At 39.7% G+C, this 13,300-nt stretch overlaps 1 protein-coding gene across 2 annotated transcripts in view; it reads left to right on the top strand.

Moving 5' to 3' along the window:
- The window catches only part of DOCK8 (dedicator of cytokinesis 8), a 91,030-nt gene that overhangs the window by 25,273 nt on the left and 52,457 nt on the right, over nucleotides 1–13,300 (top strand). For both annotated transcript variants that reach the window (XM_054055122.1, XM_054055123.1), the window contains 10 exons: nucleotides 950–1,073; nucleotides 1,293–1,505; nucleotides 2,041–2,126; nucleotides 2,697–2,763; nucleotides 2,992–3,141; nucleotides 3,768–3,848; nucleotides 4,612–4,771; nucleotides 5,319–5,458; nucleotides 5,691–5,784; nucleotides 7,012–7,174. In XM_054055122.1, the coding sequence (XP_053911097.1) occupies nucleotides 950–1,073; nucleotides 1,293–1,505; nucleotides 2,041–2,126; nucleotides 2,697–2,763; nucleotides 2,992–3,141; nucleotides 3,768–3,848; nucleotides 4,612–4,771; nucleotides 5,319–5,458; nucleotides 5,691–5,784; nucleotides 7,012–7,174 (1,278 nt within the window). The remainder of the gene's footprint in view (nucleotides 1–949; nucleotides 1,074–1,292; nucleotides 1,506–2,040; nucleotides 2,127–2,696; nucleotides 2,764–2,991; nucleotides 3,142–3,767; nucleotides 3,849–4,611; nucleotides 4,772–5,318; nucleotides 5,459–5,690; nucleotides 5,785–7,011; nucleotides 7,175–13,300) is intronic.

The raw sequence follows: 13,300 nt of genomic DNA, 5'->3' as shown, positions 1-13,300 counted from the left end.
GAGTGATATTGTCTCTTTTATTACTTCAGTTTTCATTTGCAGTGAACTGGTAAACGATTAAAATGCGAACAATTAAAATTAAAACACAACAGAGCATATAATTCAGTTACTCCCAAAGTGTAATTAAAAAGTGTCTCCCTTATCAATAATTGCTTATCATGGCATCTTTATGAAAGTACTCAGATGTTTAGACATTGCTTTGGGGGTGTTACGGAAAGGAAAATGGTTTAAGCAGGATACAGTAACCAAGGGGGCTGATTGCAAAATAGGCCATCACAGGATTTTGCAAACTGAATACTAAAGTGGAAGAAATAGAGCTCTGGATGTGTCTGGTATGGTTCTTTTTTCAGGGTTACTGCTGTTTTTTCCATCTACCACAAAAATGTACTTGAAATTAGTACCTTGCTGCAAAATTTTGGGAAGTTGCCAGCAGAAGGGGTTAGATTGTGCCATAGCAATGGCCGTCTTCAAAAACAGGCACTGTTTGAAATGTGTGGGTGCAATTAGTTTGAGATACCAGGCAGATCCAGGACAAGAGAACAGTAAGCCCTTTGATGTATAGTTGCAGGAGAAAAGAGCCAGCCAAGAGATCAGCCATCCTGATCCATGTCCTTAAGGTCACAGAAATAATCAACATGTCTGATGAGGAGCTTAGACCTGAATTTGTACCTAGGTCAGGTTTTGCTGCTGTCTCATGCTCACATGCAAAATGATCTTATTTAATTTTCCTCCTTTTAAAATCATTCTGAATGTACACGGTAGAGTTAACCTTTTATAAAGAATTAAACATTGTCAAACTTCACATTTTTTATAAAAGCTGTGCTACGCTGCACTTTTGCACAACAATGTTTTCAGTTGCTTAGTATTTTTTAAAATTTGTCTTCTCTGTTTTATCTTCCCTTAACTCCTTCTCATGCTGCCCTGACTTACTCGGTCTTCCCTGTGGAAGGAACCAAGGGAATTCAGATAATTGTAGCCTGAAAACCAAGGGATCCCGAAAAGATTTTCACAAGACACTCCAAAAACAAACGTTTGAATCAGAAACGTTGGATTCTGGTGATGCAAACTTTCAGGTAAATTTTCTTCACTTTGGGAAAAGTGATCAAATATCCCAGCTTTCCTCAAAGGAAGCATCCTGGGACCTCTGTAATGGTGCTGAGCAGAAAGCCATGCTTGCTCTTAGGTCTAATCGCAGAGATGGCATTAAGGACCTCTCCTCCAGAAAAACAAGAGACATTTCATGACACCGCAGTGCCCAAGCCACATCTTGACTTTGCGTTATTTTCCATCAGGCAGGGCCCCGACATGTCCACGTGCTCCCTGAGGAAGCCTCAAGGACACCCCTTGCCTCCTCTGACTTCGACCTGCGCAGCCTGCAGCCCGACCCTCGCCTGGAAAACCTGCTCCGGCATGTCAGCGCGGAGGAGTTTGAGAGGCAGAATGAGGAGGCGCGGCGCACCAACAGGCACGCTGAGCTCCTTGCCCTCTACCCTGCCATGGATGAGGTGAGTTTGAAGGCTGACTGGCTCACAAGCCTTCCCGAGCTGCCTGTCCCAGCATGTTTACTGTTAAAGCTGCACCACGGTTGAAAAACGGGGTTTGTGGCCTTGATAAATGTCTCCCTTATGTTATTACGCGTGAAGGCATGTCTCTATGGGCTCCTGTCAGCTATCTTGAATATGCACTCAGACGGTTGTCCTCAGACTCATGGTGTTGACTGAGGCCTTGTTACACCTCACTCGCTGTGGGTCAAGCCCTGTGTTAGTGATATGGTTGTGTCAGGGTGTTACCCTTCACCATAAAGCTTGCTTGGAGGCCATAAGTGTAAATATTCAGTGTAAATGCCAGATGGGGATCAGAAGCATATATAATCTGAAATATAAATCAATTTTCTTTAATCTCTGAAGAGGTGAAAAGCCCACGATGTGAGGGAAGGTACTAGTCTGTAGCAGTGCCCCGGTTAATGTAAACATTTTGTATAAGCATATAAATTTACAGTTGTTTTAATTGAGTATGACTAGAATAACTGTTCCATGATAGGAAGATGCAGTGGAGATAAGGCCAGTGCCAGACTGCCCAAAGGAGCATCTGGGCAACAGGATTTTGGTGAAGCTGCAGACTCTGAAGTAAGTAACTCTTATAAGCCCTGCTAGCTACTTCTCAGTTCATACCAGTGTACTGCTGCCAGCCCTGCTGCACCACTGCAGGTGTCCTGTTCAGCAACTGTCTATATACTTGGGTGTTCTTTCTTAGTGTAGCAGATTACTATGTCTGTCCATCATTACAGAAGTCTTTAAATTGACAGGGTGGAAAGGAGTTGGGAATAAGCCCAAATTATATATTTCCAATAAATATATACTAGATAGGTCTCCGTACAAACTACTGGACTTGATAAATAGAGAAAAAAATCAAGAAAAGTAGGAGCATTTTTAATTAGTATCTAAGACCAACTTTCTTACAAATTCAGAAAACACATTGCATGCAATTTACTTTCCTTCTTTCCGTCTTAAAATGATCTAATAAAATGGACTAATAAAAAACCCTCTAGGCTTTGAGAGAGCTGAGGTCTGGAACTAAATATTTCTCCTTATTTTATAATGAAAGTACCAGTCGAAATATAGCCTTTTCATTTTTTTATTACACAGAGTCATAAGAGTGCGGTGTTAATCAGTGTCCTGTGTGTCTTTCCTTAACAGATTTGATATAGAGATTGAACCTTTGTTTGCATGCATAGCTCTCTATGATATAAAAGAAAGAAAAAAGGTAAGTGTGCATACGGTATTTTTGTTCAGTTGGCTGGGATTTTTATCTCTAGAGTGAAAAAAACTGCAGCTTTTTCACACATGCAGTCTGATCCAGTGTTCTTTTTATTCAGTCCAAGTCACACAATTGCAATTGTTTAGTTTGTAGTCCTAGTTATGACTTTTGACTTATTTTAAGATTTTATGCATTTTTGCTTTACAGTGCATTTTAATTCTTTTTATTTTCAAGATCTCAGAAAACTTTCATTGTGACCTCAACCCTGATTCATTAAGAGGATTCCTGCGTTCTCATACACCCTCCATTGACTTGTCTACTCAGGCAAGATCAGCAGTATTTTCTGTCACTTATCCTTCATCAGATATATACCTAGTCATAAAGGTATGTTGTAGTGTTACTTTACACCATTCTTCATGTTCCTGGCTATGCCTATTGCCTGAGTTTGTGGAGCCAACAAATGTGATTTTCCTGAGCTGAGATGAATTGCAGTAGTTTTTGATAGTGAACATGTAGGTGTTCATTGGTGTATATTCAATCCCAAACTAAAAAGCTATATTGATACCTGTGTTCTAGTTCTGCCAAGTATTTACAAATGCCTGTCTTTGCCTAAGAGAAATTTTAAAAAAGTGAAATAAGCCATCTATAAAAAAATTAATTACCTTCTGTAGAGGGTTTTTGGCTTTGGTTTAGTGTACTTTGCATCATGTTGTCTATTTAATTCTGAAACTGAGTTACTGTGAACCACTTCATTTGGAATGTGTTCATTTTCCTGATTTCAGTGAAAATGCAGTAATACCGGATTGACAGTGTTGTCATGTGTATATTTCCCGCTTTCTAACAAACCAGATGGAAAACTAGGAGAAGATTTAGTATCAGTTACTCCATAAGGACATTTTTAAGAATTAAATATTGCACATTTCAGCAGGCTCTTTTGTATTGCTAGAGAAGCAACATGTAACGGGTAATGTTTTTTCTTGCAAGTGTCTTATTTTGATGGTTTTTTGTAGATAGAAAAAGTGCTTCAGCAAGGAGAAATTGGAGACTGTGCAGAGCCCTACATGGTTCTTAAAGAAAGTGAGGCTGGCAAGGTAAGTTAACTATAAAGAGCTTAAATCAAAAAATGCACGCACAGGGAAAAGAAATGGAGAAAGAGCAAACCCTTTGGAACAGAACAGAATCCGAAGAACGTTGGGAAGGAAGCTGGTTGGTGCATCCATGGTGCAAGCAGTCTGGTATCTGTTACTGGCAGGAAGTGGTCATGAAAAGGCAAGATGCGCTTTCATTACTAACCATTTTGGAAATCGGTACTGGCAAAGTCTTGAGTCACAAAGCAGATAGGGGTGAGCAAAGGAGATAACAGTGCAATGTAGAGTCATTTGTACCTCAGAGACACGTTATTGATTTGGACGGGCGAACAACCTGTTGTAGTATCCTCATGGCCAATTCAGTGCTGTCATCCATAGATAACCTGAGCTCTGTTCAAGGCATTCATGGTCATTTACCTTGCTGGGGCAGATTGACAATGTTTGCTGGACTTCCACACATCTCTCACCTTTAGAATATTGTTTTCCTATCTGATGAAGGAAGTAGAACCTGCTAATGTTTCATGCTGGGCTTGAGAGTCACTGCAATAAGACCTGTGTCGTCTAATCTAACGAAAATGAACCATTAAAAAGAAAGGAGAGGTGAATGTACCAATCAAAACAGCTATTAGCTTGACAGTGATGGAGCAAGAAAACATGAGAGATAACATTATAGATTATTTACTAAACTGTAATTTCCATTTTTTGTCTGTAGTAGCAGTAAAGTAACTAATTGCTTTTTAAACAGTCATTATTTTCTTTGTCTTAGACAAAAGAAAAGATTGAAAAACTGAAAGCCCAAGCTGAATCCTTTTGTCAGCGATTGGGGAAATACAGAATGCCATTTGCCTGGATACCCATAAGCCTAACTAATTTCTTCAGCCTTTCAACGCTTGAACGAGAAATACCTGAGGCCGAAGGTTTGAATGGTAATTGTCTTAACTTTTCTAACTAATGCAAAGCAACTCTTCAGTAGGACTGTAAATGGGAAACAATGTCATTCACTCTGGCATCAAGAGTGAACAACATATTCCAAGTCATATCTTCTTAGCCTTCCTTTTTGGAAGGCTACTTAATATGCTTACTGTTTAATCTCTGCATATTTACTTTTATTTATGCTAAATATTATTCTATAATTTAGGCCCAATTTTCATTGAACACTGGCTTTGGAGAAGTAAAACTCCCTTTTCCATATGGAGTTTGTTTGTAATACAGGGCTATCAAAATGCAAATCATCTCTGTTTCTGGAGTGTAATGGGCCATTGGTCAATGTTGACCCATGTGCTTTATGAGCCCTGAACTGAAAATGTGAGTAAGCTTGTGCTCTGCATCGGAAGTAATGTCACTTCACTAGGTGTATCCTGGCATTCCAACTCTGATGTTGCTGGGAAGTTGTGGATTTCTTGTGTATTCTGATAGGTTTTGTACTGAGGTGACACTAAGCAACTTGATGTTTCATTTATTTTCCCTTTGAAGGGAAGGGATCCACTAGTGACAAGAGGGCAACACTGCTGCAGGCAAGAAGACTTTCTGAGAGAAGTCTCAGCTCAGAGGACAGCTATCCAGTATCAAACTTCAAAACAACCTGTCTGACCCTCAGCACCTTCTTTAAACAGGTACTGGATACTTGTTATTTCTGATTGCCCAAGACATTTTTCATCTATGTAATGCCAACTGTATTGGAAAAATTTATCAGTTATATTTGTGTGTGGACAGAGGATAACTGCTGTCAAGTAGGCAGGAACCCACTTGCTTTGCATGCCTTGAGGACATGGTTCATTCAGAAGTTTTTCTCAAAGTTATGGAGTATTGTAATAAAGGTAATGATTTTTTTATTTTTCCTGGTAGGAAGGAGACAGGCTCAGTGATGAAGATCTGTTCAAATTTTTGGCTGATTTCAAAAGATCATCTTCCTTGCAGAGAAGAATTAAGACTTTACCAGGTACCTAATTCATTTTGGATGTAAAAGGATACACATGCCTTTCTCCCCAAATTTGTTCTTCAAATTCCGACTCCAAAATATAATTAACTTGGGCTTTAAGTCTATGGTATATGCTGGTTTGGAACTTCTTTGGTTCCCAGTGTCTACCTGAGCACAAATGCTTTTGAATTTTTTTGTCTCTGTGAGGGAGTATGGAGATTTTATTTAGCTTGACATATTAAAATTATTTACTTCCCTCCCTAATTTAAAGTGTATATATTGGATGTCTTTTGTTATTATTCAAACTGTTGGAAGATAGTGCTTTAAAGCAGATATCTAAGATCCTTGCTATTTCCTGGCAACGTTTTTAAATGGGTCATATTTTATACTGGGAGATTAAAATGTTTTCGCGTTTCATCTTATTTGGGGATTTGGGTCAGTATAAGCTAACAAAGTAGAGAAGCAGAGAGAGGGTGTTTGGCTGCTGTCAAAAACCTGACCATAAATTACAGCTTAAGATCTTCTGGGTTGTAGAGGAACTTTAAAAAACATGAACTAAGTGCAATGCTGTTTTGCCTTTTTTGCTGATTGCCACAAATGACAAGTCTGAGTTCCCCAAGTGGTTTTCATATATCACACCAGAGAATTTAAATTGAAAGTTGAGTTATACTTGGGTAAAGGTTATCAGTATTAACTGTTTAACTACTCACCACCGCAAGCGTGGTTTTCCTTGTGGGTGCTGTCTACTTTCGCAGAGATTAATCAGAGGAGAATCTGAGTCGGGGCAGTGAGAGAGAACTGTGTTAGGCAGCAGCCCCTTTATCCTTTGTCTCCCAGAGAAATTTTATATTTTTTGTGTGTTAAAGGTATTATAACATCAGCCCAGCATATAATATTTCTTCCTTCCTTCCTTTCTTCCTTCCTTCCTTCCTTCCTTCCTTCCTTCCTTCCTTCCTTCCTTCCTTCCTTCCTTCCTTCCTTCCTTCCTTCCTTCCTTCCTTGAAATAGCACAGAGTGGACATAAAGCACTTGATGCTGGACTAATATGTAGGGATATGTGTAGGTTACTTCTTGTATATCTTTCTACCCCTACGCTTTCATTCTTATGCAGCCTTCAAGCCAAAGAACCTGTTCTTATTTCTGCACTGTTCCTGTGTAACCTCATATATTGTTTTAATTTTGGAGGGTTTTTTTAATGCGTTGGTTATATTTTATTTTTCCTGAAATTTTGTGGGTTTTTTTTTAAAGGAACACTGAAACTGGATATTTCCCCAGCTCCAGAAAACCTTTGTTATTGTCTGACCCCCGAATTACTACCAGTGAAGCCATTTCCCGAAAACCGTAATCGTCCTCACAAAGAGATATTGGAATTCCCAATTAGAGAAGTGTATGTTCCCCATACTATTTATCGGTAAGAAATAATATGTACTTTATAAGTTCTTAGATCCATTTTAAAAAGTAATTGTGATTTAGGTATATTTTTTCCAGAAATAGAAAATAAAAGTATTTTTAGAATTTATAAAGATGGTGCGTTAGGTTGACTATTTAATCTTACTTGTCGTTACAAGATAAAACACCTTCAGGATGCTCTCTGGTGTATTTACTGGTCTGATTATGTGGTCCTTTGAAAATTTTTCTAAAATGCCCCAAAAAAATCCCTAACAGCTCTCATTGACTTGGCATGTATATATATGTATATTTTTTCTCTCTGTGTCTTTTTTCCCCAGTAGATCTTATAATTTTTAACAGTTTTTGTAAGTGTTTGTGGTGGGTGGTTTCTGCTGTTAATTTGAGTCATTTGAGCATTTGTGGAAGTAACATGTTCTGTACTTTTTCAGCATGAACAGGGACTCTAGGCTATGTCCTTTCTTTCCTTAAGTCTGTTTTGTTATGGTTGTCTTAAGGAGACCACAGTGTTCAGTAGCATATAACTGAGCAATTCCCGTAGTTCCTTAGTGTTTTGGCACATTTGAGTCTCCAAGAAGAATGGAGTATCAAAAGAATGTGCTTCCACATCTTTGTGCAGCGTAGTAATGCTAGTGAGCAGTGATAGTGGTAGTGGCTAACCAGCAAGAATTCCAATCAGACGTATCTCAATATTACAAATACAGAAATACTAGCTTTCATGTGGCTATTGCGTTAGGGAAAGCGTGGAAGTAAAGCAGAATGCTTCCTGAAACAGTGATTGATGCTATGGGGCTTTTCTGATGCCTAGAGCAGTAGCTAGGTACTGAGTTGCATCAGTGGTGAAGATGTGGCTATCATTAAGGAAGCACATAATGAAGAAGCTGAGTAAAGGGATATAAAGCTTATTTAGTTCTTGCAGGATAGATTAGAAAAGAGGCAGCTCTTCCACCCACTCACCTGATCCCACCCAAGAGGAGTGAAGGGGAGGGCAAGACTTGTCCAGTACAACTTAGAAGTACAAGGCTGCTGTATTATCCCGGGGAGATGCTACACACTTTCATAGGAAACTGGAGAGCCAGTGAGGCTGTTCGTGGTACCTGGATTTGGGTCTCAGCTTTTAAGGACAGCAAAAAGAGGAAGTACCATCTTATCTTACAGTAACAGTTTGCAGTGTGGTGTTAGAAGGGAAGTGAGTAAGTAAGCCAGTTTGGATAGAGCCTCATTAGAAGTTTTGGAGGAGTTATTCCTTGGATGTGCTGTGAATCTGATATTCAAACTCCTAACAACAGTTTCTTTGCACTCTTGGCACCAGAGTGCTAAAATGTGGAGTATTTAGATCTTATGTGTCTATCAAAGATAGAAGTGAATGTCTTTCCCCGCTTCCCCCCAGTTTTTAAGAGGAATATGCAGACATTTCTATAAGGGAAGTAGTTGTAGACAATTGAAAGCGCAGAGGTAGGTAAACATGAGCTCATTTGGAAAAATAAGACAGAATTCATCTTTCCTATTTATTATCTGGCTCCAATAAGGAATAACATATATCAACTGCAGTGTGCAGCCTCATAGTGTCTAAAGATCTGCTTTTGAAAATGAAAAGCATTAGCAACCGCTGTGTTGCTGAGCTAGATAATTGAGTCTGCACAGAGTATTCTCTGTAGTTCTCACTAAGGTAAACTTCTGCAGCCAGACATCATGAATATCAAAGACACCACGCTGAACATTAATTTATGCATCACCTGCAGCAAGGCTGGGTGTCTGCACATTATCCTTCAGTTGCTGGGGTGTCTGTATTGCATACGTACGCCCTCACTAGAAGAAATGCTTGCTGTAGCTCAACAGTTAGACTCTTTGATCTAGAGTTCACAACCAGCATGATTAATCTCTTCGGGCTTTTTGGGCTCTGTTTTGATTTTCACCCTAAATAGAAGTCGTAACAAAAGGATCTGTCCAGTCTAACTTGTAATGGAGAGGATACCTGTGAAGAATAGTTCCCTTCATTAATTTTTACCTTCATTAGTCAATCGATAATAACACAACTGACATGCCATAAGTAATGTTACGCTGTAGACTCAATACCCAGATAAACCCCAAATACAGTTAGTTTTTATTACCTTTACTAGCACCTTACCACCACCTCCTTTCAGGTAGTTGTAGAGAGCAATGAGGTCTCCCCTCAGCCTCAGACTAAACAACTCCAGTTCCTTCCTAAGACTTGTGCTCTAGACCCTTTACCAGCTTTGTTGCTCTTCTCTGCCACACCTCAGCACCTCAATGTTTTTGTTAGTATACTGAGGGGCCCAAAACTGAACACAAGATTCAAGGTGTGGCCTCACTAGGGCTGAGATATAGAGGCAAAGTCACTTCCTTAGTCCTGCTGGCCACACTGTTACTGAGACAAGCCAGTTGTCCTTCTTGGCTACTGCAGGTTCACGTTCAGCCAGCTGACAACAAACACCCTCAGTTTCTTCTCTTCCAGGCAGCTTTCCAGCCACTCTTAGCAAGTCTGTACTCTTGCATGGGGTTGTTGTGACCCAAGTGCAGGACCCAGCACCCAGTCTTCTTGAACCTCCTACAGCTGGCCTCGACCCATCAATCCAGCTTGTCCACGTCCCTCTGTAGAACCTTTCTACCTTTCGCTTAATTTAACTTTCATGTAATTCTCCCTGCTTAGTTCTCTGCATGGTGAGAACTGGTTTGAGCCTAAGATTAAACTAACCTATGGAAAGTTACTCTGAATATTAACAGAGCCAGATATTGTGTTTTGTGTTACTTTATTCGTTTCCCTCTTATCTGCAAAGTAGAACATGCTTGTCCTAATCAAGCAATGTGTTAGCATTCACTCATAATTGAGTGTCATGGCCTGCTAGTGTGTTTACAGGTCATTTAATGTTTGCTAACATTTGATTGTAAGTCTGCAAACCATGTTTTTACCAGTTATATATATTTATAAATTAAAAGAAAAAAAATTATAAAATACCTGCTTTCTATTAATGTTACCAAGAGTGTAGGGAGGTTACATATATAGATACGTACTTGAATAACGGATAAAGGAAAACTTATAAAAATAGGGGCTAGTAAGATCTTATTGGCATAATAATACCTGTACATGTGTCAAGGCAATTAATAATGAAACATATAGCTTCAGTTTTCCTCCTGAATGCTTAACAAGACATGCAAAGATTTTGTTTACTCATTTGGGTTTTTTTTTCAGTGTAAGATATTTCAGAGGAATAAAGTGTTCTGATTTTTTAAAATAATATCATTTTCCTTTGTGATGGGAGAAGCAGTCTTCTGTTGTAGTCTGTGAACTTAGGTCTTAATATTTTTTTTGCTAATGTAGTGCCATTATTTTAAATGATGCTATTTCTGATTTATGCCAGGGAGATCAGCCAGCCCACTTTCTTTGTACACTGTGAAAATGAGCACTTCATTTCTTTGCATGTACCTACATATCCTTAATAAAATTAATTCCCTGAAAATGTCAAAACGTTCCAAGATTTATTTCTTTCAGTAGTCTTCTGTTTTTAATTGGTAACATATAATTTAAAGTTAGTTTATCATTTTATTTTCTCATTAAATATATCCTGCTTACTGCCACTATGAAATGTTGATGCTGAGGAAAAGGGATTTGTCCCATTTCTTCAGCAGTCACTCAGCTTAAACAGGCACAGGAAGTCCTGTCTTTGATAAGGGAAATGACTAATGCTTGAGGGGGGTTGAAGACTAGGGGAAAAAATGTACCCTTTGCTGTTTGTTTCATTTAACTGCAAACCACTTGGCACTGCTTAGACTGACTATAATCTGCAGTGTGATCTGGAGGCCTTCTGCTTTGGGGGTAATTATTCTACCCCATCCTTGACTATTTTTTTTTGTTATTGGTATATAATGCTATTGGTGTGTAATGATCTGTTATTACTGTTACTGCTGTGACAGTGTTGTCTACTCCTTACTGTCTCTCTGCCATTTGATCTGGAAGAAGCATGATTGCCCTGTACGCCTTCTGCAGGGTGCTAGTTTTGTGCCTGTCAGAGGTGCTAGCACTTCTAAGTTGGTTTTCAGAGTAAACGAAGTAGACATTAGTATTGCACTGTTGTGCACAGGTGAAGGAAGAAGCTTAAGCTAGCTATTACAGTTTCAGGCAGAAATATGAGTGGGTCCTGATCTATTCTGCTCCTCAGTGCACGTGACTTCCTCCCACTGAAAATGTCTGCCTGCTTTTTCTGAAGAGCAGTATTCTTTCCTCAGCATCTATTATGCTGTCTCAGCAGCAGGCAGTTCTTTGCTCTCCCAGTCCCTGCTTTTGCCTTCTGTGACTTGGGCAGTGTGGCTTGAGCCCTTTCCAATGAAGAATGAGGCAAAAAAGTCATTAAGTACACCAGTTTTCTCCACATCTTGGGTAACCAAGTCTACTGTTTCCTTCTGGCGAGGGTCCACATTATCCCTAGTCTTACTTTTATCATTGTCATACCCATAGAAGCTTTTCTATTTTTCCTTGAAATCGTTGGCCAGATTTAATTCTATCTGGGCTTTAGCTTTCTTAACCTGATTCCTGGCTGCTCAGACAATTTCTCTCTATTCCTCCCAGGCTACCTGCCCTTGCTTCCAATCTCTGTAGGCTTGCTTTTTGAGTTTAAGTTTGCCCAGGAGTTCCTTATTGATTCACACAGGCCTCCTTCTTCTTTGTTGGAATACATTGCTTCTGAATTTGGAGGAGGTGATCTTTGAATATTAACCAGCTTACTTGGACCCCTGTCCCCTTTGGGGCTTTATCACATGGTACTCTACCAAGCAGATTCCCTAAAGAGGCCAAAGTCTGCTCTCTTGAAGTCCAGGATAGTGAGTTTGCTGCACACTCTCCTTGCTGCCCTAAGGATCTTGAGCTCCACTATTTCATGGTCGCTGCAGCCAAGGCTTCCCTTGAGCTTCCCATTCACCACCAACGCTTTCTTGTTGGTGAGAACAGGGTCCAGCGTAGCACCTCTCCTCATTGGCTTTTCTGTCACTTGGAGAAGGAAGTTATCATCAATGCATGCCAGGAATCTCCTGGATTGCTTATGCCCTACTGTGTTGTCTCACCAGCAGATATCGGGGTGGTTAAAGTACCTCATGAGGACCAGGGCTTGTGAACACCTATCTGTCTATAGAGGGCTTCATCCGCTCTCTCTTCCTGGTGGCCTGTAGCAGATCCCCACTATAATGTCACCTGACCCTGCCCTCCCTTTAATCCTGATCCATAAGCTCTCAATTGGCTCCTTATCCATGCACTACAGCTAGTCATCGACATACAGGGCACCACCCCCTCCTTGTCTCCCCCGGCTGTGATCACTCTGCATGGTGATCTCTGTGTAATAGCTGAGAAATAAAATATGGATTTGCCTAAACTTCCAGATGAAAGCAAAGCCTTTAAAGAAATGTTCAAAGCAAATGCAAATAATTTATAATGTATACCAAATAAGCTAGTTCTCTTCTCTTTTGCAAGAAGCTAAATTAAGTCTTCCAAGGGACATGTAGGAATTAAAGATTGAAATTAACGTGTAGGTATCTCAGTTCGAGCAGATTCCTAAAGTACAAGGAATATGGAACTGGATGACAGTTCTTAAATCCAGTTCCATTTCTGCCACTGTCTTTCTGCAAAACCTTGGCTTACTGATTGTATCTCATATTCTCCAAATGCACATTTGCGTCCACAGAAAGATACCTACTGTGCAAGAATGTTAAAAGTTTTAGACTACTGTTTATGCACTATGTTCAAACAATGCTGGGCATTTTTGCTGTGGTTTAATTCCCCAAACTTGAGGCCAATATTTTCTGACTTCTTTTTCCCTGCCTTGCAAAGGGTATCACTATTGCTTTTCCTCTGGGATGTAGAGATAAAAGCACTTCATTATCTAGCACAGTGGCTTCTCAGAAAAGCTGGATTGCTCCTTAATCATTATCATTAGCAGTCAGAATAAGACTGAATGCTCACCTTCCTCTCAAGAAAGAAGCTATAACTAAAAACACAGTAGATGTAAGTAAGTAGGGTGTGGGGCCTACTTTTCCAGATGGTTTTGAATTAAAGCATCTTCTTTATTTATTTGGTTTTGCTGTAGCTCTACTTCAGCAGACAGTGGCTTATGTTTTCATCTTG

The sequence above is a fragment of the Cuculus canorus genome, chromosome Z (assembly GCF_017976375.1).
Source record: "Cuculus canorus isolate bCucCan1 chromosome Z, bCucCan1.pri, whole genome shotgun sequence".
Taxonomy (NCBI): Eukaryota; Metazoa; Chordata; class Aves; order Cuculiformes; family Cuculidae; genus Cuculus; species Cuculus canorus.
This window is presented reverse-complemented; position numbering and strand designations above follow the sequence as displayed.